The 27,145-nt window shown below is 35.1% G+C and overlaps 1 protein-coding gene across 1 annotated transcript; it reads left to right on the top strand.

Moving 5' to 3' along the window:
• The first annotated feature begins 8,243 nt into the window (after positions 1-8,243).
• Positions 8,244-18,920, top strand: LOC129264961 (beta-3 adrenergic receptor-like). The gene is made up of 2 exons (XM_054902936.2): positions 8,244-10,166; positions 18,828-18,920. Exons 1-2 carry the CDS (start codon positions 9,300-9,302, stop codon positions 18,918-18,920), a joined length of 960 nt encoding a protein of 319 aa, XP_054758911.2. The 5' UTR covers positions 8,244-9,299.
• Positions 18,921-27,145: the final 8,225 nt, after the last annotated feature.

The raw sequence follows: 27,145 nt of genomic DNA, 5'->3' as shown, positions 1-27,145 counted from the left end.
ATGTTGACATTGCTGGCCGTCCATAGTTGCGATTGATCAGATCAATCGTAACTCTTTGTAAGACGGGGCCCTAAACCTCTTGATGAATCAATGTCAAACTTGAATTATATGTGAATTTGGGATCGACAATGACCCACTATAGCTTTGACGGTGACACGATAGAAGTTCATGTTATCTAAAGCCACTGTAGTGTATATGAAGGTGCAATATATTTCTGATCTGGAAGGATAGAGGCATAGATTTCGACTGCACTCAATCAAAAAATTCCTATTTGTTATGCATGAATATGTAAACGATTCAGTCATCGATGACTTATGATAAAAAACTAGTATATAAGTGATTAAATCAATGAAGGAATTGATAATGAATGAACCAATTATTAAATTTGTACATGTAGGTATATTGATTGTTAAATAAATCAAGTAATTAGAATGGTTGATAAATGAGTAGAAAGATTTAAAATACGATTATTTAATAAATTGAGAGAAAATCAGGTAAATCAAAATGGATTAATGAGTGAATGAATCATTTTAATGATAATATGAAAAGTGCTTTATTAGAGAAAGACAAATGTTATGAATCAATCTGAAATATGAATAGTTAAAAAGAGAATAAAATGGATGAGTTTTGATATGTTGTATCGGTATGTCATTTTCAGAGACTGAGAGTTTGCTGTTTTTATTGATCAGCTGATGTTGTTTAATACGGACATGATCTCGTTTTTATCAATTAGGACAATCCTAATAATGACAGGTTAATATGATAGAATCTGTATTTAAATGTGTGTATACTGTCTTTATATTATTCTTCTTAAACTTGCTTCTCTGTTTAAACATTTAATGTACTTCATTGGTCTTATAATTGTATAGGAGTCCACCATGTGGTTATATATCGTGATTATGATGATGATGATGTGTTTGTACGATTTTCAATTGATAAATTGACACATTTTCCATGTGTTTTATTTCAAATTAAAACTGATTTTGTCAATGAAACGTAATATGTGGACACCTTTTCTGTGTGATTTCTTTGTGCATGTGTCATGAACTAAAAAATTCCTACAACTTACAGAGAGATATACGTTTTGAGAAAGAGAGGCTTTGATTTTGAAATGAACTGACCTGGTGGGTGTTTCATAAAGCTGTTCTTAAGTTAAGAGCGACTTTAAGAACGACTGGTGATCCTTTCTTACGTGCTAAACCATTGCCAATGTAAATACTATTTAACACAAGAAAGGATCACCAGTCGTTCTTAAAGTCGCTCTTAACTTACGAACAGCTTTATGAAACACCCACCGGGTCATAAATGTGGCTTATAAAAATTGCCCCTATTCAAGGAATTCAATTATTTCCTGTACAAGAAGAAGTATGTCTTGTCTCTTCATTACACTACCTAGATTACACTCAACAAATTTGAATAATACTACCAATCATTTGCTTTGGCATTGCATATGCAAAGAAAAATCATTGCAATGATTAAAATACACTTAATTTAAACCCTGTAGTTAGATGCTGAAAGAAGATGTAGGCAACAATTCAAATACAAAAAAAAGAAAATTCCTGCAGTTAGATGGTTAAGTAAGATGTTTTGAATGATAGCTTGATAGTTATGTAATTATCCATGGACGCAGACGCGTGTACCTACACGTGATCTCTTAATCTTGTGGCTTCGTTAGTTCCCCTCAACTCATTCACTTTTATTATTCTTATCTTCTTTTTTTATCATCTTTCTTTTTTCCTCCCCATTCTTTTCTTTCCTGTTTTTGTTTTGGTTCCGCCAATAGAAGGGGGGGGGGGGGATAGGTCACTTCGCCTCTTGGATCGGCCTATAAACTTCTCAATATTTGCACAAGCAGGGAATATAATCTGGCGTCAAAAAATCAAAAAATATAATGCATATAGTCAGAGCTTCCCTCCTATCTGCTGACCTATTGCCTAATTTTGCAGTAGGATTTATAATACTCTCTTTTCTACATATAACTAGACCTTCACGGCCTACATTCCATATTTTATTAAAATCTATTTTAGGGATTGACAATGCTTTGTTCATTCTGTTGAGTGATTAGGATGTTGCAAAAATAATTATTACTGATACAAAACCAACTTCTCATGCGTTTTTGTGATTTTCAACCTTTATCTTGACAATTTTGGTAAAATAGTAAAGAAACCGTGAAGACGAACAAAATGCAATGATCAACACAATCGGGAAACTTGTATTAGAAGTCATATAAAATCTAGGGTAATCCGTCATGTTCGTATTTAGTAACCAATGAAATCGTACGTGCGTATGCATATTTTCTTGTTTGTAATTTTAAAGCCACAATTCATTTACACGTCCGAAAGTTTTGAAAAGTGTATAAATTTGTAAGCTGACGGAGTGAAAAGTGGTTCACTAAGATTGGGTTTATTCGGTCGTCTTGGATGGGCGCCACATTCCCAAAGATCTATGATTTAGATATTAAAGTTTTTATTTGATTTAAAATGTTCAACGTGCGGGTTAAGAATGTCAAACCATGCAGATCAAAATGAAGCTACAGATCTCTGTCTTGTAGATTTTACCCATAAATCAGGACCAGCGGGCAATCTCGATATGAATTCATTTGAATGGAATTGTAGAGAAAGTAAGATAAGAATATGGTGATAGGCAGAGCTGAGAAAGTGTAATCTAATAAATCTCATTTATTAGTAGTATGGAAGGTGAAATTTCTCATTTTCATAATTCGGTCTTGAAATATCTTTTTCAAATCTGGCATTAATGTAAGATCGAATTCTGCGAGATATGAGAACCACAGTAGAGAGACTATATCACTTTCTTGAAGATAAAAAATATATAACCACCTCTCTTGAAACCTCAATTTGTATCGATATTCTCAATTTATAGATTAAAAAAAATTAAAATAAAAGTATGATTAGGAAATTATTGAAGGATATACATCTAATTTATTTCGACTTCTCTTTCTCTGCCTCTCATTTTCTTCTTTATGTATGTCCCCATTTTTTAAAAATTGTCTTGAAATGCTTTCTCAATTGCGGACAAAAATGACCCTTTTTACTCATCGTCAATTACCATGATTGCTGCCCAAGAAATGATCTGGGCGGCCAATGATAATAAGTTTCGACTGAACTATAATCTGATAAGTTTGATATCTGTGCTGCTAGTGCCAACCATGTTATTTATGGAAAATTCAAATTTATGGGAAAAAAGCAAGATACAACGAATTTCACATCAATATTGATGGATCATAAATCTAATAATGAAATGTAATAGGGTCAGATTTTACACGCTATCACACACCACGCTCAAACACGTCACAGGCGTATCGTTCTCAATCACAACACAACCTAACCGGTAGAGGCCTACACATATATAAACAAAATTATCATAATCATCCAATCTGCGAAGTTTGAAGTCGATTCATCGAACCATTCGCCTTAGAAACTCCTTCATAAATATTGGGGATCGACATGTTATTCGTTATATTCTTCATTAATCTGTTGATACACAATGATGTCAAAATGCGCTTTTAAAAGAATGATTGTACGTGTTTAGTTAAAAAATGAAACATTACAGCTATCCCACGGACAAGGGAATGATGAATATTGTGCAATTATCTTTCTTAATGCTCGGTCATACTTTCCATTGAGCCAGTTTTGTGCTAATGTCACATTGGTCTAATGCTAACACCATAAATTCGTAAACTCACTGTATTTTTAATATCGCAATGCGATCGTATCAGAGAAATGTCATACGATTTCAAGGACTCCCTACTGGTATCGTAGGCCACAACTTCGTTTCGTGATAAGTGCGACAGATTATAAAAATCGTAAGCCCATTGCCCGTATACCGATCGTATGGCTATGCACGGTCGTATACCAGCGACATTGTAAGGATTTTCGGTGCACATGTATGGGGTAAAAAAATCGTAGTAAAATCGCAAGGCCACTACGCAGCCAATGTACGACCTCTAAACAGCCTCTGTAATACCATTCAATATCATAGATGTTTTAAGTACAGGTGATTCTGAATCACTGTGGATTAATTTGCTTCTACCAAGATCAAAACCAATTATTGCTGGCGTCATTTATAGGCCTCCGAAAAGCAATCAATTTATTGAGAAGATGTCAAATATTCTCGATATATTAAAGAAAGATGATGAAATTATACTTTTAGGCGATATGAATGTTTGTCTTTTTCAGAAATCTCCACTGGCTAAAAAATATACTGACTTATTGAGTCTTCATGGATTAAGCCAACTCATCAAAGATGCAACCCGTGTCACTCACACATGTTCTTCGTTATTGGACCATGTGATTTGTAATAACGAACAAAAAATAAGTCAAAGTGGTGTTATTGATCTTGGTATAAGTGACCATTCTTTTACTTTCTGTACACGAAAGAAAATTAGGCTGGCTATAGGTGTTCACAGAACCACTGATATCAGATCGTTGAAAAAATATAGCGAAGAATCTTTCAATCTTAAACTGTCTGCCGTTGATTGGTCAGATTTAATCCAATGCACTAACGTGAATAAGGCTTGGTCAGTTTTTCAAAATACTTTTATTTCAACGTTGAATATGATAGCGCCTCAAAAACGGATTAGAATTAAACAGAGATCAGAAAACTGGATGACTAAAGATATTATTTCTCTTATTCGAGAAAGAAATGTGGCGTATAAAAAAATGAAGAAAAATCTAAGCGATCAGGATTATGACACGCTTTCCAAAAGATACAAGAAATTAAGAAATATGGTTCAAAGAGAGGTGAAAAAGGCCAAATTAGAATACCTACAAAATAAAATAGAAGAAAATAAAAATGATTCTAAAAGACTTTGGCAGAATCTAAAAAGTTTGGGATTAAAAAAGAAAAATGGAAAGGACCAAAAATTAGTCGTTTCAATTGACGGAGAATTATGTCATGATAAGATAACCATTTCCAATGAATTCAATTCCTATTTTACAAATGTCGCAGCTACGTTGGTAGATAAACTTCCATCTTGCAAATACATTTTCAGTGCAAACAGTGAAAACATTCGTAAATTTTATGAAAAAAAGGTATAAGCAAAGATAAATTTGAATTATTACCTGTTAGTGATCAATTCATTTTTAATGAGTTGCGTAAATTAAATGTATCAAAAAGCACTGGGTTAGATTTGATACCTGCTAAATTTCTAAAAGAAGGAGCAAAGAGTTTGTACAAACCATTAAATTTCTTAATAAATCTATCTATCTTTACTAGCACTTTCCCAGAGGATATGAAAATTGCAAAAGTAACTCCTATTCATAAGAAGGAAGATAAAACTGCTGTTGAAAACTATAGACCTATCAGTGTTTTGAGCATAGTATCCAAAATTCTAGAAAAGGCGGTATGTGTTCAGATCGAAAAATATTTTAAAGAAAATGATATGATTTACGAATATCAGTCAGGTTTTCGACATGACTATTCGACTGAGACATGCCTTATTCACTTGACTGATTATCTGATAACAAATATGTCTAAGGGACAATTCGTTGGGATGGTACTCCTAGATCTTCAAAAAGCATTTGATACAGTTAATCACGGCATCTTATTGAAAAAAAATACAAATAATGGGTTTTAACCAGGCTACTGTAGCATGGTTCAAATCCTACTTGCCGAATCGACATCAAGTAGTGGCTATTCGCGATATTTGTTCCAAAATTATGCCTATAACGTGTGGGGTTCCACAGGGAAGTATTTTAGGCCCAATCCTATTTTCAACTTATATCAATGACATGTCTATTTGTTTAAAAGCTGACTGTAAATGATTATTGTATGCAGATGATAGCGTACTACTTTGTTCAAATGCCAACCCAAAATTTGTTGAGGAAAAACTTAGCGAACAGCTGTCTACATGTGTCGATTGGATGACTGATAATAGATTATCGTTACACTTAGGCAAAACCGAAAGCATTCTGTTTTGTTCTAAAAGTAATCATAAAACTTCATTTGAATTTGAAGTATCATACAATAATAAGATAATTCATAGGAAAGAATATGTAAAGTATTTAGGCATTGATTTGACTAGCTCCCTTTCATTTTCATCTTTAGTAGAATCAATCGTAAAAAAGGCGAATGCCCGTTTGAAATTTTTGTACAGGTATCAAAGTTGTATGCATCAAAAAGCAAGGCGTATTCTCTGTTTTGCTCTTATTCAGAGTTTATTTGACTATGCCAACCCTGCTTGGTTTAGTGGCATAAGCGAACTCGATAAAAAGAAGTTGAAAATTATACAGAATAAAATGGTTAGATTCATTAGCTGTTCTGGTCCCAGAACCCATGTTGGCTACACCGAACTCTCTGGAGCAGGTTTTCTTGAAGTCAACAAAAGATCAAAACAGCTTATTTTGCACCACGTGCATAAAATCTATCACAATAGATCGAGTCATTACATTGGATCAAACTTTAATCTAGTTACCGAAATACATAACTATAATACAAGAAACAGCCATTTCATTTTTTGCTTACCAGAAAGGATAGGTAGTATTGGTAACTCATTTTATTACAATGCTATAAAACATTGGAATTCCCTTCCCAATGATATAAAGGAAATAGGAAACTTTTTGCATTTTAAGAGGAAATTGAAAGAATATCTTTCACTTGAGAGTCAAAAAGAAGATGCAAATGATATGTTGTACGGTTGATTTAGCCTGAATACTGACCTAGTTCTTTTCTCTTCTCTACTAGGTATTATTATGTATTTTACATAGTTTGATTGAAGCTTCGATATGTCCTTTCTTCTATTCTTTCTATTTCTTTTATCTCTTCCTATTCTCCTCTTCTTGTTGTTATTGTCGTCACGTTTTTGCTGTTGTTCTTCTCCTTATTTATTTCCCTTCGTTATCAGTTTCTTCCGTCTCCTTCTACTCCTCGTCCCCTCTCTTCTTCTGTTCCTCCTCTTCCTTCTCCTTCTTTTCTTCTTCTTCTTCGTTATATTATTGTATATATCTTATTTATTGTCTATATATCTTATTTATTGGTAATAGTAAATTCTGATTTTTTTTCTTCATTTTTAATATGTAAATAGTATAATTTTAACATTTTATTATCTTAATTCTGTATATTGAGGACCCCACTGGAAATAAGCTTTCGAGCTTTCGTGGGTCATCCTGTGCAAGCCTGTTGTTTTAATGCTACTGTATATATGTTATGGTGACTTGCCAAATAAAATCAATCAATCAATCAATCAATCAATCCATACGACTGTACACACAACGACTAGGTGTTCTGGTGGGTGCCTGTAATACAAGCTATACTTGGTTACGACGTTACGAATTGATGCAGAGGTTTGAAGTTCGAGCTAGTCTATTGGATGGTGACGGTAAATGTCGGTCCAGACGTAAATGAGCATATCTGATTCATACACGTGTGTAAGTACTCAATCACACACACACACACCCTCTCACACCCACCTGCACATCCACATACCCTTTAAAAACACCCGTTCACAGTCTTGTTAGTATACTTGACAATCGGGGACTCACTTATTGTCAAAGTGGGGACGTGTGTTCCAGTTTCATACACTTCACACGTGAGTTTAATCATGGTTTAATTGAACGAGCGGGAAGTTTTTACAACTCATGCTTTTATAATATGAAACGGATTGAGATGATATTAACAATGGAATGGTTTCTGGAACGCAGTCGCCACCTGTTGATTGTAAAATATAAGAAAATGTCCCTGATGGAAGTAAGTCCTAACAATTTTACAAATCTACCTACCTTTCTATTCACTTTGTTTCTCTGTCTATTGGTCTATCTAACAATCCAATGCATCTCGCATTTCCAGAAACGTTGGTTTAAGTGAATTTAGTTGCACATTTCTTATGACACTCAAACCTAAACGTATTTTTCTTTTTTATATGAAAAAAATATAAAATAATACCTGAAGATCCACGGGGCATTACGATATTAGCATTTAACGTGAAAGTATTTAGTAGTCAATCATCATCAAAATAATTGATACGTGGGAAATGGTATACGTTTGAATGCTTAATAAAATAATGCGTAACGTGTTGATTTAACATGATCAATTGAAATAATATTATTTTAATATATTTTCAAAATGAATGAGCATAAATTTCGTTAGTTGTTGCAGAGTTATATGTGAATGGCCTGCAATCAAGCACTGGCCACCAACTACAAGAAACAGGTTTGGATACTCATTAATGAAATGAGGACGCGTGAGTGAGCTTCTATAGTGAAATCACATAAAGAATCCCCATAATACGTGACGACATCCGAAGAGAAAGGATGCTAGGTCGAGCGTGCTCTCTTCTATCGCCTGTTGACATCCTCTTTGCATTTGCAAGTTGAAGTTTCATCACATCTAAATGCATTTTGTTAAATCAATAAAGAATGTTTAAATCTACAATTAACCTTCGTAGTGATAGCTGAGTTTTATGTACGGACCGTTCAGAAAAATTTGGTTCGTTTTTTTGTGTTGAAACGCTGATCACCAAACGGAGATATAACCGATAGGCTACAAATCTCGGTACATATGATCTTGATTGAATACTGGAGGGCAACGGTAATAATAGCATTCGAATCAAGATAAACACAGCCAGAAAAAGCTGATATTGGATTTATTGAAAGGAGAATAAAACGGAAATTACCGAAAAAAGCATTTTGGAAGAGTCGGTTGGAATCAGCGCACCTCCTGATAGCCTGCATTGCTTAAATATTGTAATTGGATTTTAGTATAACTTCTTCATGTCATCGATAATATCGATCGATATTTTCCCCCAGGAAATAAATGCTGCTCCTTCTTAGCTTACGCATGCAATGGTTGCTTGGACAAATATTTGCCCGTACAGCCAGACGGCACAACTGTAATACATCATAAAATGGATCAATATTAGAATGCGATTTGAGGGAATTAGAAAAATGTAATCGACTCCGAAGGTGAGGCGTGCTCCTTCCAAACGCATTCCGGAAGAAAATGATTTTATGAACAAAAATAAAATACAACATCGCAGATGAATTAAGATTGGAATTGGATTATCATCTGATGAAGTAACGAAGGCCTTTCTTGGATGATTGTGCATGCTTTTGAAGTTGAGAAAGAAACACCAAGAAATGGAATAAGGATATTACTTTATATCATTTTGCATCGTGGATAAATTATGATCATGATCATGACCTCGTGATTTCTACGAAGAAATCACGTCGAGTAACCATTGTTCAAATAGCATTTGGAGGATACACACCTCTGTAATCAAATTGAGCCATTAGCAGTTTGAAATGGATATGATATTGTGATCTTTAAAAAAAACGGGATATAAAATGGCTGTAGATGATTCGTGTTACTCGATGGAAAACTATCCACCTGGAGTCGTTATTCTGCCAACATTGTTCGGTGAGGATATACCAGTGTGTTACCCTTTAACGGATTCTATTCGAATAAGTCTTGGCATGGTTATTGGTGTTACAGCTAATCTAGGAGCGCTAATCTTGATATGGTTCAGTCGGAAACAGGAACATACCCCTACTAGTTATAACATACCTAACGTCTTAGTATTGGTTTTATGTGCTACGGACCTGACACGGTTGTTGTTTGGTGAAAGTGTCTGGATAGTGAATATTCTCTGCGGTTCTTGGATGGGAGGCTCAGGAAGTCTTCTCTATTCTAACTTTGTGAGCACCATGTGTCTTCGGTTATCAGGGTTTGTTGTCATATTCATGGGTGTCGAGCGTTACCTCAGTCTTTTAAAGCCATTCTTCTATGATAAGAGCGTGACGTTACAGCGTATATTCATCGCCATCTTTGTTCTCATCTTCTATTCCTTTGCTATGGCTTCTCTACAAATAACTGGACAAGTCAACGCCGAATCCCATGCATGCAACCTATCAGCAGCTTACTATTGTTTTACATACAAAAATTCTACGATGAATTGGACATCGGTAATATACACAGCCTATGACATTCTTACAGTTGTCGAAAGTCTTGCTAACATTGTGATTTTAGTATTTTGCAATGTGTTTGTGATACGCTGTATGAGGCAGATGCGACAAAGGATCGACATGGTGTGTCCTCGGAACAGAGATGAGTATATCAAACAAGTAGACATGATTCGAGGAGTCTCTGCTGAATTCTCCCGTCTTATGGTTGGCATTACACTTGTCTTTGTAATTACAGTCATCCCGTACGAGGTAAGCATAGCAAACCATAACTTTATTTTATGGTTTACCTTTTCTTTATTCTTGTGTTACACCTTTATTTTGCGATAAACTCATCTCAAATATGCATCAAGGTTGTACTTCAGCAGAAAAATTATGTATATGAAAGCTTTCACAAGAACGCTCAATAGTGGGAGCATTTGGAAGAATTGCCTTTTCTAAACACAGGTGAACGATAGCCTTGTGAAAATAGTTTAATTATGACGTTTTTTTATATCGTAAGCTGGTTAAGTGGTGATTGAGAGGGGGCATAAGTGTGCGTGCGAAGAGATGATACACCCAAGACGTTCCTCATAAAATAAATGGAATAACACTGGAGAAGACGAAAACATGTCGGAATCTAATGACATTAATCATGAATATCGAAGAAATCAAACATTTTTATTTCAGAAGATTAACAAATGATTGTGTTATTGTGGGGTGTATGTATGTGTGTTGTGTAGGTGTATATTTGCAGTTATTAGAAGAGGTAGGTTTACGATATCTAAGATGAATACGATAGTTTATGAAATGACGCCACACCATATGCATGCTGATTTTTGTTTTGTCATTGAAAACTGAAAGTTAACGCCGTGATCTAGATATGCCATAGAATCATAGATGTAAAGTTTGCAAAGAGAAACATCAGTTTTTTTCATACATATGTTCGTATAATTCCAGGCTCTCCACCTTTTTAATCAGGTCATTTTGATTAAGTGGTGTACAAACATTCTTTACCATATCACCCTTTCCAACCTTGCATTTGTAAGTCAGCCCTTGAAATTAGAGCTCATTCCCTTTTCTGAAAGAATCTTACTCTGACTCTATATAATCTGTCTGTATTTCTGTATATTCAAATGACACCCACAGAAAAACCGCTGCTGTAAGAAATGTGCCATTGAGTAATTTGCATGAATTACCATAAACTTTCTGCGAGGTTCTTTCTACAACTTGTAGTACACACCTCTTTTAGAGGTTGTCACTGTATTTTATTTTCAAGCAGAATTAGATATTGTCAAATTTTATCATAATGAAAAGCTCACATACCATGTATATAAAACTAGTCATTGTTTTGTTAAAGAATAGAGTGTGAAATGTGCGTAAGAATAACAAATACAAATTAGTAAGTGTTCATCTTTCCAACGTTCGCAACACAAGTCTTCGTAATACACTCACAGATTAAGCCAAAAGGTTTCTTCCAAAGAAGAACAGTTTACTTTCAATCAGTAATGCAATGCACCGGGTGTGTTTGTATGTCATAAATATTTTTTTTGTCAGGCATACTTGAAGCCTCCTTATAAGAAATTGCCATAAACGGCTCCGATACCGAATTGGTCTATAACTAATAATATACAAGGATCTGCTATATTTACATGTGTAAGGAAGGAGCTGGTTCAAGTTGCTTTCCTTTGATCCCATGCTCGACACCGCCGAGTAAGGTATGCGCTAATCTGAATCTGTAAACAAGGTGGCTGGATAAAAGAACGCATGAATAATAGGTGTTTAAAACCCCTGCATCAGAAAATCGTATCACGGAAACTGTTTGATTTCTTTCTTAATATTCTTATCAATGCTAAAATGTGTAAGTCCTTTCATGAGTGAATACTTTTTTTCAACCGCAAAAAATACACCAACAAAAAATGCTGAAACATGCGCAAGCAAAATACCTTACATCGAAAATGGTAAATCATTGATTAAGTGACAGGAAATTAAGATGTACGCAAATGATCGGAACATACTCAAATATTATATTTTGTAAGAATGTAATTTCATTTTGTTCGACTCTGGTAAGTAAATTATGAGATGAACATGGCGCTTATTTGAGAACCTTCATCGGTGTCTTATTTCTAACGCAAAACGTCCATGAGATTTATGATTTATATTGCCATTGAATCAATATTTCTATAAAAAAAATTCGAGACTGGTCATGCTGGTATTGGGCGTACGAAAATAATAACCTCATCAGAAGAACGATGTTCCCATTGGAAGTTCAAAATCAAGTGGATTTTTTGCGAACCCCATTGTTAACTTTAGAACCCATCAGCGCTTTTTGCATAACTTACAAGAATTAGTTCCTTCCTTACAATCCCATGCCAAGAATTACTCTACTTATTATAACACACCATACTCAATGAATCTCCTTCTTTTCATATCAAAATTGCCCTCGTTCGAATCAGCGGAATTCAATCAATTTCATTCCGCTTGCCTAACTTAACCTTCTCATTACTTATGGACGTATAACGAATATTAAGAAGCTTTACATTTTGACGATAGATGCTATTCGACGGCTGACAACTACAGTTTTATCTATGATGACGAGTCACGCGTCGGGTACTCAAGTATTTCCGCGCTGGAAATAAATCCTTCAGATTTTTGGGGCGAAGAAAAAGTATGACGTGGTGAAAACTCAATGGTCATAATAGAACGCTTATACACAGCAAAACTGTCGTGAGGGCATTTTCGCTCCACCACGCAAGACGGGCTCAAGAACAGAGTAAATGTATTGAAAATGGCGGTCAAACGACAAAGGACAGCAGGGAGCTCTGGTCTGTGGAGAATCAGAGTAGCAGTTTCGTCCACACTTTCGGAGATGTCGAAAAGGGCAAATATGTTGTTTGTCAAGAGTCAAAGAACGAAATTGCCGTTTTTTAATTCACCAGTTTTCGACAAACACTTCTTGGATGATCTTTGTCATGAGGGCATATGATAATATATTTTCTCTGTTCTTGAGGCCGTCGTGAGTCCTGGAAGGACTTAGAAGCATCCGACATGCAAAGCGAGAGCTAACATGTACTCTACTCCGTAATGCAGGCAAAAAATGGTAAGTTGGTGACATGTTTGGTATGCATCATGGATGCACCTATACATGGCTCGTGATTCTGTCTCTCATCTCTTGATGGAAGGTCCTTTATTTTTAATGCGAACCACGGTGTTGTAAGTTTCCCTCAGCAAGAATATGATATAGTGCACACGACCCAGGAGTAGTGAATTAATGCCAGTCAGATTATGTAAATGCATGTATATTAGGATAATACTGATAGCAAACGTGACAGTGGAAATGATGATGAAAGAACTATAAAGATATTAAATATTTTTGCATTTAGTGTACTGAGTCATGATTTGTATCCATACACGCACACTTCCCACTTAACTACCTAATAAGATGATAGATTTTGTGTCACTTTTATTATCAGTTAACAGTGTAACCCCCCTCCATCCGTTTATAACTCACGCAACCATTTGGAATTATAACTGTATAATATAAAGTCTGTTGCTTTCATGATAGATGGTTGATTTCTTATCAACTAGGATATCTTTAAAACAATTGGGCTCCTGATCAAAGGAAGTAAAATAGGGCTCCATTAGTGATCATTGCTCATTGTATATACCTCTCACATGGAAAGACTCACCGGAGGAGCATTTCATTGAAAGAATAGACGGACGTTTCATTTATTATTTTATCCGACAATTACCATAGTAACAGTGCTTTTCAGCAAATTAGAACCAATGGAAGTTTTCAGATCAGACAACTTGTCGGACGAAAAAAATGTTGACAACATGCTCCTAGAGTAAAGTGTCACTTTTTCACAACTTTGCCTATTCCTATTGATATGACTTTCTATTATTTTGTTGTCTCATTCCATATGGTCAAATGGCAGTAAGTCTTCTTTTCATTTATAGTAATTGTAACTTTTATAGCCCGTTGTCAAATTACTAACTTAGTCTTTATGAATAGATAAAAATGTTTATGAACCAAAATAGACCATTTAGGTGTTACACTTATAATTGAGGTTAGGCCAAGTGATTATATGCGCCACTCTGCATATTGTTTTGTTTCTCCCATTTCATCTATGCGCCTTGAGCATTTAGATTACAATTGGTTTGGCGCTTTAGAAATCGCATTCACTATTATTGTATTATTATTAATAGACCAAAAGTTTATTAGTCAAATTGGTAGGGGATCAAATTATTTCTGCCATGAGATTTAGGTGGCCGTATTTCAACAAAGTTAGTGTCAAACATTTTGTTGGGCCACCTCCTGAGGTTGCTTCATGCAGTCCTCCTTCAGATGCATGTATATCACAGGGGTCTTTGACAATCTGTGAATTAGACTAGTCTGCAGGCATAGACTCTGATTGAAACTTTGATCAATGTGTGTCTCCACGCAAAGACAAACACATACAAAACTTGCTTCAGTACACAAGGCATGAGTAGGCTGCGATTCAGACCCTTTACTCGAGTGAAGGGTTTGCCCAGCACTCCAGCAGACTAGAATCAGACCATCTGCTGGTAGACCAAATGGCTACAACCACGTGGATACAGCTACACCGTCATCTCAATAACTATTACAAAACATATACGAACATACACGTCAACGGCACATTTTAGTCAGCCGGTGTCATAGCCAATTTGGACCGGGCAGCCGATCGGGGCCGGAGGTACTTATCGGCGGCCCTTTTACCCGCCGATTAGTTCCGAATTTTGTTGTGTGATGCGATCGTCATAGTCGATTTGTTCCGACCAGGCGATTTGTTCCAATACGCTGTTCATGCACCATTATCACCCCTACAGCAAGAATGTGATATTCCAGTCGTCCTTTTCAACCAATTGGCTCCTCCAAGTCAACCACACCCACAGAACAGATACAGTTGCCAATTTGAGAATCTCAAGTTATTTAGGGAGTTGTATGCATTTTTTAGCACTCTTTCAATTAATTAAACATCCGGGGACGGCTGCTGTGTGGAGTCATGAAGCCCTATTCACACTGCGTGCTCCCTTTGTGCGCCTGTGCTATTCGGGGTGTGAACTTCGATATATCCACCAATATGGCTGGTTTGTCTTGGTCTACATAACCAAGCAAGAAATAGGATGGGATTGGCGACTAGGGTGATGGGGGGGGGGGGGGGGTAAACACTGCTGCATGCTCTTCGAACCCCCAAAGTAATCAAGTAGAAATCAAAATGAATATATCAATACAAGAAAACTAAGTCCAACAATAAGGCTGCCAAACACACAGGGAACTTTCAGTGACACCTCATTGAGACACACACTATACGCATATTTATTTATTTATATATTTTTTTTTGGGGGGGGGGGGGTTGGGGCACGGCACCCGGGTAGTCGAAAAAGGAGGAAATATATGAAAATAAAAGGGAGAGAAAAAAAAAGTAGGAAGAAGAGATCGCAAAAAATGGGGAAAAGTATATGAGAAAAGGAAGAGGGAATAAGGGGGGGGGGGGGGAGAAGGAAAATGAAGTGGGAAAAGAGGGGAGATGAAATAATAATAATAAAAGAGCATGCATGGGCGCGCCCGCAATTTGAAGTTTGACCTAGCGAGGAGCAGAAATGATGCTCGACCTTCGGGGTGCCAATTTGATGTTTGACCGGGAGCGCATTCATGTGTCACATGGGGGGAGGGGGTGGGCAAATTGAACTTAAACTTAGGGGGCATCAACTTGACCCGTTATGAGGGGGCACCAATCTGACCTTAAGCTCGAGGGAGGGGGTGCTTTGGCGCGGATCCGGGGGGAAGGGGCACACACGGCTCATGCCTCCCCCATTTTGAGAGCCACAAAAAAGTGGTCGAAAGTACCGTATATGTGCAAGTGCTAACCCTTTTTTTTTTATTTTTGCTTGTCAAATTTTTCTGGAAAAAGTGCCCCCCTGGAAATTCCTGGATCCGCACCTGGCTGGCATTTAATAACACACATGTAGGCCCTATATATATATATATATATATATATATATATATATATATATATTATTTAGAAGTGAATGAATGACTCAAAATTGGTCGTATAGCTTCTCATTGGCGGCGGAAGCCAACAAATTTAGGGGGGGGGGGTCTACCTGGAATTTATGGTTGGACACAGGAAAAAATTTGACAAGCAAAAAAAAAAAAGGTTAACAAACAAAATTTTAGGGGGGACCATAACGATTTTTAACAATTTTAGGGCGGTCCACCTGAATTTAGGGGGGACGCAGGAAACAAAATTGACAAGCAAAAAAAAAAAACACGAAAGAAGCTACAAGATTTGTATCGTCATTTCACTGATCACTGACCCCCATGCCTTAGGTAATGCGAGATGTCCTCGCTTTGGATAACAAAATCACGGTCCATGTTTACAATCAAAAAAGTTAAAAAACAAATGTTTAAAAACTAACGTTAGAGTAGACCCTACTCCAAAAAAGAGACGTGGTACAGTACGGTACCGTGTCAACTGTCCAGGCAGTCCAGCGCTGCACGTGCGCAAAAAAGGTAGTGGTACATCGCATCGTGTACCTAGACCAACATTTTTAATTTTAGACCGAATTATAGAAATAATTGTGATGACATTACGTTAAAAATCACACCAATATATATATTGAAACATTTCACCAAAGCAGATATTTATAGAATATATTTACTACATTCGAACCTTCTAACGAATACGGAACCAAACGGCGGCTTTCCGTTCGTATCGGCAAAAATTTCAACCAGTCTTTTGGATCCGGCAGCCCCGATCGTCTAGCCGTTTGGTACTGGCAGCCCAAATTTACTAGCCGTTTTGGACTGGCGGGCCCCGTTCCAAATTTTCTACCACACCGGCACGCCCACAAAAAGCATATACTGCCCCATGCATTCTCATCAATTTTTCTTGTATTAGATATCTTATCCCACCCTCTTGCTCTCCTCCACATTCACCAAATACTATTTTGTGTACTATTAACCCTACGCTCTCCCCCGTGCACCTTTACATCAGATGATATTTAGTAGCTCTCTCTAAATTACTTTCTTCGAAAGGGGAGGGAGTGAGGGGGAAGGAAAGGGAATTCTCTTACTGGCTTCCATCTTAAGGTACAGGTGGACATTTCTGATCCCAAAGTATACTATAATATCTGTTAACATCAATAAGTAATGGTATACTGTGATACGACTGACGTGATGGATGAAGGTCTACAGGTTTTTTTAATGTTTTGTATTTGTGAGGTAGTTGGAAAATAACCCAATTCAAGGTGGAATACATTGCACTATAAAGGCCGACTAAAATGAGAAGATGAAAAATATCAAGACAGTGAAGATAGATAGAGAAAGATTCAGTGTGTGTTTATGCTTCCATTGCGGAGACAGAATCAAGAGTGTTTAACTGTACACCAAGACCATGCTTTCTTTTTGGGGGCATGTGATACATATATATATATATATATAACAAAATAATGCTGATGATAATGCTTTGATTGCCCATAAAGTTTTTGTTATTCACTCGAATTTTCGACGGTCCACCGTCTTCTTCATATATATATATATATATATAAATATATATATTAATGAGGCAAAGTGGTAATGCATTGTACTTAGTTCCAACAGTTTATTCATATATATTTATATATATACTAGATTCTAGATATGTAAGGGAGAGTAGGCGTGAAAATATAGTGAAGACGCAGAGATAGTGAACATCAGACACCCCATTTAACTTACGCAATTAACTGTCGCTTATGCGATAATCATGGATCATTATTGAAGCTCATAAATTATAATGATAATGATGGTGATAACAACAACAACAACCATCACAACAACAACAATTATAATAGTAATAATGATAATAATTATAAAAGAAATAATAATAATGATAAGAATAATAGTACTAATTATTACAATAATATTAGTAATGATAAAAGTAATTTTCCATGGCGAAGCAAACAAGAGTGTTATAGTGTACACCATGCCTTTTTAGTGATAAAAATAACATTATTAGTAATAACAAAAACAATAGTAATCGTAGCAAAATTAAAAACTGGTTTTAGAGAGCATCGATCTAGCTAAAGCTATACAGCTTCGGGCGTTCATTGCATTGTCGAATATATGGTTGCATGAAACATTATTAAGCAGTATTTTATTAATATGATATTTTAATTCTATTACTCCTTAAACATTATGTAGTGAGTTTTACATGTTTTGAACTTAGAGCGTCATACATCTAGAGATTCACCAATATATATCATATAATCATGAAAATGTAAAAAAAAAGAAATAGATATTTTGTGAGCATAGGTTAATGTATGTGTGAGATAGTGAGACAAGAAGACTTAGTTAAATATAGAGGGAGATAGATAGGTAAAGAGAAAGAGAGCGAAAGACAGAAAGAAAGAAACATAGAAAGAAAGAAAGAAAGAGAGGGAGGATGCTGATAAATAGAACGAGAAATAATGAGGACGAAAATTATGTAATTTTATATAAATATTCACGATATCGAGGACATCGATAGTGACAAAAAAATTGGTTGAAAATTCATAAACGACGAGCTAATTTAGCTCTTAAGGAGCGTGTATAGTGACTGCACTTCGGAGTGCTGATTTTTCTCGTTTAAATTTGAACTAGACAAATCGGCACTCCGAAGTGCAGTTACAATACACGCTCCTTAAGAGCTAAACTAGCTCTTCGTTTTTAGGGTGTGTTTAGAGGCACATTGTTTATAAACATTTAATCAATATAGATTCAATCTGTCCTTGTTTTTCTGTTTCTTGCTGTGATCCAAATAATACATTGTAAATAAAATGGATTTTCGATTTACAACGTATTAGATCCTCAGAATACTTACAGTAATAGAAAACTATAAGGTATTCGTTTACCCATCTCAGTTTCTATTTTAATCATCGTCATATAACCAGGGAGGAGAGGTGTCATTACTCCTTAACGACATCTACGCCGATGCTTGTAATGAATTATATGAAAGAAGGCATTCAAGAATGAGCGAATTCTGAGTCAAGTCCTCGAGAGAAAAAAATGAACAGGTCTTACCAAGTTGTACGAAAAAAATCCATCATGTAGTTCAAAATATTGATTTTCTCTAAAGGTGTGATTCTCTCACCATGTTTTGCGCTGAGAAAAAGTTGGTATCAATCCATTTATTTTATTCACATTACTTTACAAGTTGGAAAAGGGGGAGCATTTTCTAAAAATAGATCCGTGAGTCGGCAGTAAGAGAATTAAGGAGAAATAGTGGTATTTGAAAACCAGTTGGTGAACGGTATTATGAAAAGAAAGGACGAAACCCAGACACATATGGCAGTCACACCTCCCTATTCTATACCAGGGCCCCGTCTTACAAAGAGTAGCGATTGATCCAATCAACCACAACTATGGACGGCCAGCAACGTCAACATCTAAAATGCAAATTTGTTCAACATATTTTCTCGATATAATGTTTATTCATACAGTCATGATTCTCTTTGTTCACTAAGAACATGAAGAATGTGCAAATTTCATGTGAAAAATGATGGTATTTCCATACAGTTGAGATTGATTTGATCAATTGTAACTCTTTGTAAGATCATGAAGACAGGGCCCAGATCGAACGAACGTTTTATAGTATTTTGGATGACATACCATCGATTCTGTTGGAGTCTCTTCGTTCGTCTGACTGTGACATGAATAATAATAATAATAATAATACATGAATAGATATAAATGAGGAGATATGAGATGAATGGAGAGATGAATAGGTATGTAAAGATGATGAAGAGATTATGTCTACCTGATCATCGCAGTCACATTGAACAGGGAGTTTTCGCAAGCAGGAAGTTTTTGTCGAAAATTGGTGAATCAAAACAGCTTCGTCCGGGGGACTCTGGACAAACGACATATTTGCAATTTTTCCCCAGCTCGTCCGAAACTGTAGACGAAACTGCTGTTCCGGTTCATTGATTTGCGACAAAGACCTCCCATCTGTTCATTGTCATTTATCTCGCATTGTCAAGACATTTACAGTGTTCTTGAATGCATTCGTTCTGCGTCGCGGTGTGAAACTCCCTGCTGAAACAGAATCCAAACCTATCGGTATATGCCATTCATAATAACGTAATATCGTTAATCGCCGTGGAATATGTGGTACATATTTTGTTGGTGTGACTGACTGACTCACCAAGGACAGGAGTCACATGTAAACTCATGCCTCCTAGATAGTTTCCCCTCCACGTTGAAACCGGGGAGTCCAGAAGTATTCAGTCTCCATCGGTTGCTAAGAGACTGATGCTCTCGATAACAACATACCCTTAATCTATGCCAACAATTCAGGCTGCGAATCTCGGCCAATGATACAGACTCCAACAATTATGGACCGTCTTTTTCAGTGTACAGGAAAAAAAAAACACTACATACGGTTCATTCTTTTTCGCGTTTCTTATTTGACATTTGTTTCACATATAAAATAAAGAAACAACAATAAGTCATAATGTGAAACTACAGACAAATGAAAACTAGACAAGTAACATAGTTATACAGATAAAGTTAAAGCTAAGTTTAAGCTAAAGAATTATGATGAGATCTACAAAAAAGCACGTTAGTATAGTTAGAGCGCTTAAGAGGTAATAAAGATTTAATGATCATTCTCGTGCACTAAATATCTTTACCCAAAATCTTCGTGAGACCAGTGATTAGTGGTGTATTTAGGTTGTCAATTTTCTACATTCTCCTTGATTCAACCGAATTCGTATGGGATAAGTTGCAGAAATATTTCCAATCAAACACTTAATCAAACGCAACTCCATTTTCAACCAATTAGAAGGTCGAATAATATGTTAGATTATTTACCTTTTCTTATGCCAGTTTGCAATAAATATTATTGCAAACTGGCATAAGAAAAGGTACATAATCTAACATAATAGTAACATCATGATTTCATTCTGTTATTTTGTTAACTATTAATATGATTAAGTGTAGAAAATTGACATATTAGCTTTTACTTCATCTGTATAACTATGTTACTTGCATAATTTTAATTTGTCTGTGGTTTCACATTATGACTTACTGTTGTTTCTTCATTTTATATGTGAAACAAATGTCAAATAAGAAACATGAAAAGAATATGAAGAAAAATGAAATGAACCGTATATACAGCGCGGAGGGGGGGGGGGGGTGGGTGGGCGTTTCCTCTCTTTTTTTGCTCGTTGGCATTGTTTTTAATACGTTTGGTTCCATAAATGATAGTGACTAGTGGCCTCTTGTTTTTAGTTGTAAGAAAATAGTTGCTCCTCCTAACGAGATTCGCAAGGTACGCCACTATCCAGAACAGTTGTATTTTCCTTTGCAGGAGTTTCTGTATTTAATTACAGTCAAAATGATTTTTAAATACATAAACTTAATTGTAATATGACAATAAAATACATTACAATGTGAGACCTTCATAACAGAGGTGCAATAACAAAATTTTGACATAAATACAATATGTAAACATTCGATAAAGTAATGAAAAAATCAATGGCAAACTATATGGGCAAAAAAATAATGCTTGAGTAATAGCAGCCAAAAGGGAAAGGGCTACATGGACACCAATCACATTGCTTGGGTTTGAAAGAAAAAAAAACCCGACGTCACAAATCATCAGTAAAGGGAGAAAAATAAAAATGAAGTGTGTGTGGATGTGTGTGAGGGTGTGTGTGTGTGCGATTGCAGGTGAGATATTTCTGAAAACCTGAATAAAAGATACCTTTTTAATGAAACTTTGAAAGAAATGAGAGATTGTTTGTGTTTGTTGTTTGTATTTATTTCCATATAAAACAAAATATATGCATGATCAAATTAAAATAAGAAAAAGAAAAATCGTCAAATAAAATATGGAGGATTGCCCATTTCAGCGGTATTAAAATAATACAGAGGTTCTTCCATGGGGGTCCTTTGCAACGTAAATACATATAAAAAAACAAATAATATACATTGTAAATAAACAATACTTAATCGAGTACATTACAAGGAAAAAAATGCAAAGACAAAAACTAAATTACGGTTAAAAAATATCCCATTGTGAAAATGCCCACTCCCCTTTAACCCACCCTCTATAACTATTGATTACCTAAGCACCCTATTTAGTCTGTTTATTACACCGATTACTATCGTATGGCAGTGAATAATGGATTGCGGATTTCAAATATCAAAATAGTCAAAAAAAATCTGAATGTGTTTATTGAATATATTAAAGTGATTGGTTAACATTGGTTTGACTTTAAAAAAATCTGAGCTAGAAGGTCACACTTGTCATCTGTGTCTGTGATATGTTACAAAAATGAAGCCCAGAAAAAATTGCGTTCGAAAATAATTATTTATTGATTAAAAAATTGAAATATAAAGTGACCGAAAACACCATCTTAATTTCATCCCTTACACTTATGTGAACTATTTAGGCGTCTATAAGACGCCTTTTTACAAAATCGGGGTTTGCCTTGTTGTTTTAGCGTTTCATTCTCAATAATGCTTGTATTCAGGGTTTATTAGTTCTAATACATGCACTTGTACACATGTTTCATCTTGGTTTGAGAATTTTTTAAATCGGCTGCTCACAAAGTTAAACAATACCTTTAAGTGTGTCCAGCTGGCGTAGCTTGAGTGGTAGTTCATTGTACGATACAGATCCACGATATAAGAATGTACGTTTACATTGATTTGTTCTTGGTTTGGGAAGCAGTAGGTATGAATTTTATCTTAGTCCATAGTGCTTTTCGTTAAAAACAAATTTGTCAGTCATATAATCGGGTGTTAACTTATGGAATGTTTTAAACAATAATGAGTACATGTGTCTCCTACGACGAGACTTTAGAGTTTCCCACTTCAACATATGGTGAATGGGATGAACTGATTTATGTTCATAGGGGTTGACTCGAAGAATAATTCTTTCCTCTTTCCGCTCTATTCTGGAGCTTTCTGGAGTTGGTCAAGATAATTTTTATTGGTACTTTGCCAAACAGTTTCCGCAAAATCGAAATGGGGTTAAATCACAGAAGAATAAATAAATTTTAGATTTGACTCATTAATTAAATATATCAAGTCTCCTTAGAAAGCCAATAATTTCCCAATCTTTTTGTTCAGTTGCTCTATATAAATATTCCATTTAAGTTCAGGTCCAAATTTAATCCAAGATATTTGAGACTTGTCACTTGATTTAGTCTAGTTGAATTTAACTTGATATTGAGAGTATGACGTTTAGAAAGCATACTCTTTGTTCCAATTAACATACATACTGTTTTACTGGAGTTTATCATGAGTCTATTTATATTCATCCAAGATTGGAGGTTACCTAACTCTTCATTTAATACAGATTGAATCTCATCAACATCATTATGGGAATAATACAGAACCGTATCATCGGCATAGAAATGCAACTTACACTTTGTAAAACAAACAATGGAAATCGTTAATGAAAAATTAAGAACAACAGCGGGCCTATTATTGACCCCTGAGGCACTCCATAATCAAGGGTTATTACATCAGATAATATTTGCCCAATTGAAGTTACAATACGTCTATTTATGAGATAGTCCTGGAACCATTCAATGTTGTTCCTTGAACGCCAATATGAGAGAGTTTTTTTAATAAGGACATGGTGGTCGACAGTATCAAATGCCTTATGTAAATCTTCAAAGACACATCCAGTATATTTACCTTGATCCAGCGCTTTAAGCCATTCATCAGTCACCTTGATTAGAGCAGTAGTTGTGGAGTGCTTCGACCTGAAGCCCCATTGTTCGTTTACTAGTAAATCATTGTCATTCAAGTAACGGAGTAATTGTTTTTGAACAACCTTCTCTAAAAGTTTCGAGACACAAGGCAATAATGATATGGGCCTGTAATTATCCGGTTCACATTTATCGCCTTTCTTGTGCAATGGTATAATTTTAGCAATTTTCCATTGGGAGGGAACAATACCATCCGTTATTGATGAAATGAATTGATTGGGCACATCATGTTAGCATTAATGCTTAAGACGTTCCACAATTAAATAAAAACCCTGTCAGTTTGGCATATCTTTGCCAAATTTTAATTATGAAAGTATTCAACAAAATATGTGTATATATTTTTCTAGGGGACATTGAAGCTTGCTTAATTGAAAGTCAGGTATAGAACGACGCAATTAAGAGATTTGGGTCTCTGTTAAACCTCACGAGATCACAATTTTTAGTTTAAATTTCCATGAGTACACATACATCACCATTAAACAATAACAGAGCTTATGAAAAGATGAATGACATTTGGTACTTCGTCTTTTACGATTACCATAGCGATGATTGTTATTACTTGTCAGATATGAATTGTCTTCTTCTTTTCATACTGAGCTCATATACGATTCTGATACAAAGGTTTGTAGTTTTCATTGATTGGCCCCTATACGGCATTTAATTTAATTGAAATAGTAAGGCAGTAATTTAAATACAACATTATAAAGAATCATCGTCAAAAGATAATAATACAACAAAAAATAGCAATTATTGAACATGGGATCCTCAATTGCAGCAAGGATCAATGGCCTATCAAGGCTAATCACCTAAATGAGATACTATTCATATACACGTCAAGTATACACCAACAAATAAAACAGACAGGTATATAAGCAGAAAAATCTATTGAACTAGAAAGGTATGACTAGAAAGTTATGATTAAGAGACGAATAATTGTCTCTTAAAAAGACACGATGAATTGCAACGTTTCTGTGCTGATTGCAACCTATTCTATATCAAAAGTACGCTGTTATTCATAAAGAAACGATTAAAATCATATATACTTTGGTAAAATAAATCATCAGAATGTCTTGTTGTATCCGGTGAGCGCTATTACAATTATATATCAATTTTCTTATTATAAAAAACGGCCACCCTTCCTTGAATTCCAGAAGTAGGGTTGCACTACGATAATCATCCGTAAGGTGTCTTTGCTTTTTAGAAATTTTAAGTGTATCCATATTCACATTAGAACCGCGTATCAATTTCAAATTTCATGTCAGGTTGTTAGAATTCGCAGAAACTTAAACTGTCTGGAAAGCAACCATTTAAGATCGAAAACTCATACAATTTATAATTTCCTCTGAGTAAACGAATCTCACGAGACTATCCTCAGTAAACAACCTTGTACTTGTAATGAGACGGGAGCGTTTCAGGAAGAGTTTTCTGAGGGATTTTCAGTGACAGATGTTATAAGCTACTGAAAATACTTGCATCTGATTGGCTGAGAGCAAATTAGTCGGTGGAAATCACTGACAGAACTCTTCATGAAATGCCCATCCCCAAAAGGGCTTGACGCTGATCTAATTGTTGAATAGGTAAGGCGTATCTGACTAGTTTATCTCTATAGGTTTCTTTTACCTCTTTTTACTAAAAAACAGCTTGAAAAGCTAACCATGACGAATATATGTTAATACGATACTGCAACAAATAACATGTTAGATCAGTTCTTTGGTTCCTTTCTTTATTTACAGGAAATAGATCATACACTAAATGATGATGATAAACAGTCGATTTCAGCAATCCATGGGTTGAAAAATCTTCTTTAGAACAGATTGATGATCTTGTATTGATGAAAACTGAGAATTCCTTTCTCAAAATAACTGCAAACAGTTCATTGATGGTGTGCACGAAACTCTGAGTTCTGATTTGATATGATCATTGAAGAAACTGCCAGCTTATATATATAAATTTCCACTACTCTGGAAACTTCTATTATTGTCTTTGAAAAGAACATTCTCCTTCTTTCTTGAATAGTCCAATTCTAGAAGACTCTAGAATGACTCAGTGAAACAATGTAAACAACAAAGCTAATTTTATTGTCCTTTTTCACAGCCGCTGGCAGGCCCTATTGTCTGCCAAGAATCATTGTTAATTACACACAAATCATTACTCAGCCTCATTAAACAAAGCTTAATTGAGGCATTCTGGAATATTCTTATAATGCAATGGACTTCCATAGAGAAAAATTAACTACGAGGATGAATGTAATTTCTCTTACAATTGTTATATATATATATATATATATATATATATATATATATATATATATATATATATATACATATATATATATATATATATAAATGTGTTTTTCTGTTCATTAGTGGTTATGTGAGGTTGTGTATATTTGTGCTGTTTGTTACGCGACCATCTTCCATGCAAATGGGAATGTTATTAAAGCCTTTAGTTTTGGTAAATCCCCCTAAAGTGAATATCATTATTCCATTTCACTACTAGATTATGCTAATGCATGTGTCAAAAAACGGTTGTAAGGATATAAACAAAAAATTTGCTTTATTGGATACATTTTCCGAAATTACCATCAAATTTGGTGCCAGATCAAAATAAAATATCCATGTATTTTTGACTTGTTTATATAAAATACCTTCTCAAATATGGAATGGGTTGAAATTTTTGGATATGATCTCAGTTAGTCGCTTTCTTTTATCCAATTACTAAATATGAAATAATTGCTCAGACGGCTATTTAAAATATAAATCATTATAGAGAGATGGTGTTAGATTCGAATCCCAGTGGCCCGAAAACTTCCATATTAATTTCTGATGGGTAAAAATGCATTTAACAATTACAACGCTTTTGTAATATGATGCTAGATGGATTAGAATATAGTTTACGTACACTGTACAAAAAAATTGTTGAAATTACTCAATAAAATTGTGGCCAAAAATTGCCTTAATTTTTTCAAGTATTTATGAGTTTGGCAGTTTTAAGTAAAATTTACTTATTTTCTTTGCATCCATTTTACTCAAGAAAATTAAGTTACAATATTAAGTAAAACAATCACTAACATATTTGAAAAAAATCAAATGGGGGAGTGGACTTTCGTGATTCGAGCATCAGACTTTTATTCAATTTCCATATCAACAAATAAAAAACATCCAAATATAAACCATTAAGATATGAAAAATAAGATATTATATTTATAAACTGGTACACAGTATAGCATGTGGGTGTAAATGGGGGGGGGGGGGGGGTCCACTAAAAAGCAAATCCTGCAGAATCAGATTCCCCGTGATTATAGTGCAAAACTAAATTGATTTTTTTTAATGTATATCGACATGATTAAGGTATAAATGAGATAATTTAATATTATCATATTGTGAAGTTTTCTATTCTGATAAATATGGTAATCATATCATATCGCCATGTTCGGATATTTTGTGAAAACAGTTATATGCAAGTCGTTGTGGATATTCAGG

Source organism: Lytechinus pictus, chromosome 1, assembly GCF_037042905.1.
Source record: "Lytechinus pictus isolate F3 Inbred chromosome 1, Lp3.0, whole genome shotgun sequence".
Taxonomy (NCBI): domain Eukaryota; kingdom Metazoa; phylum Echinodermata; class Echinoidea; order Temnopleuroida; family Toxopneustidae; genus Lytechinus; species Lytechinus pictus.
Note: the sequence above shows the minus strand (reverse complement) of the source record. Positions and strands in the feature narration are given on the sequence as shown.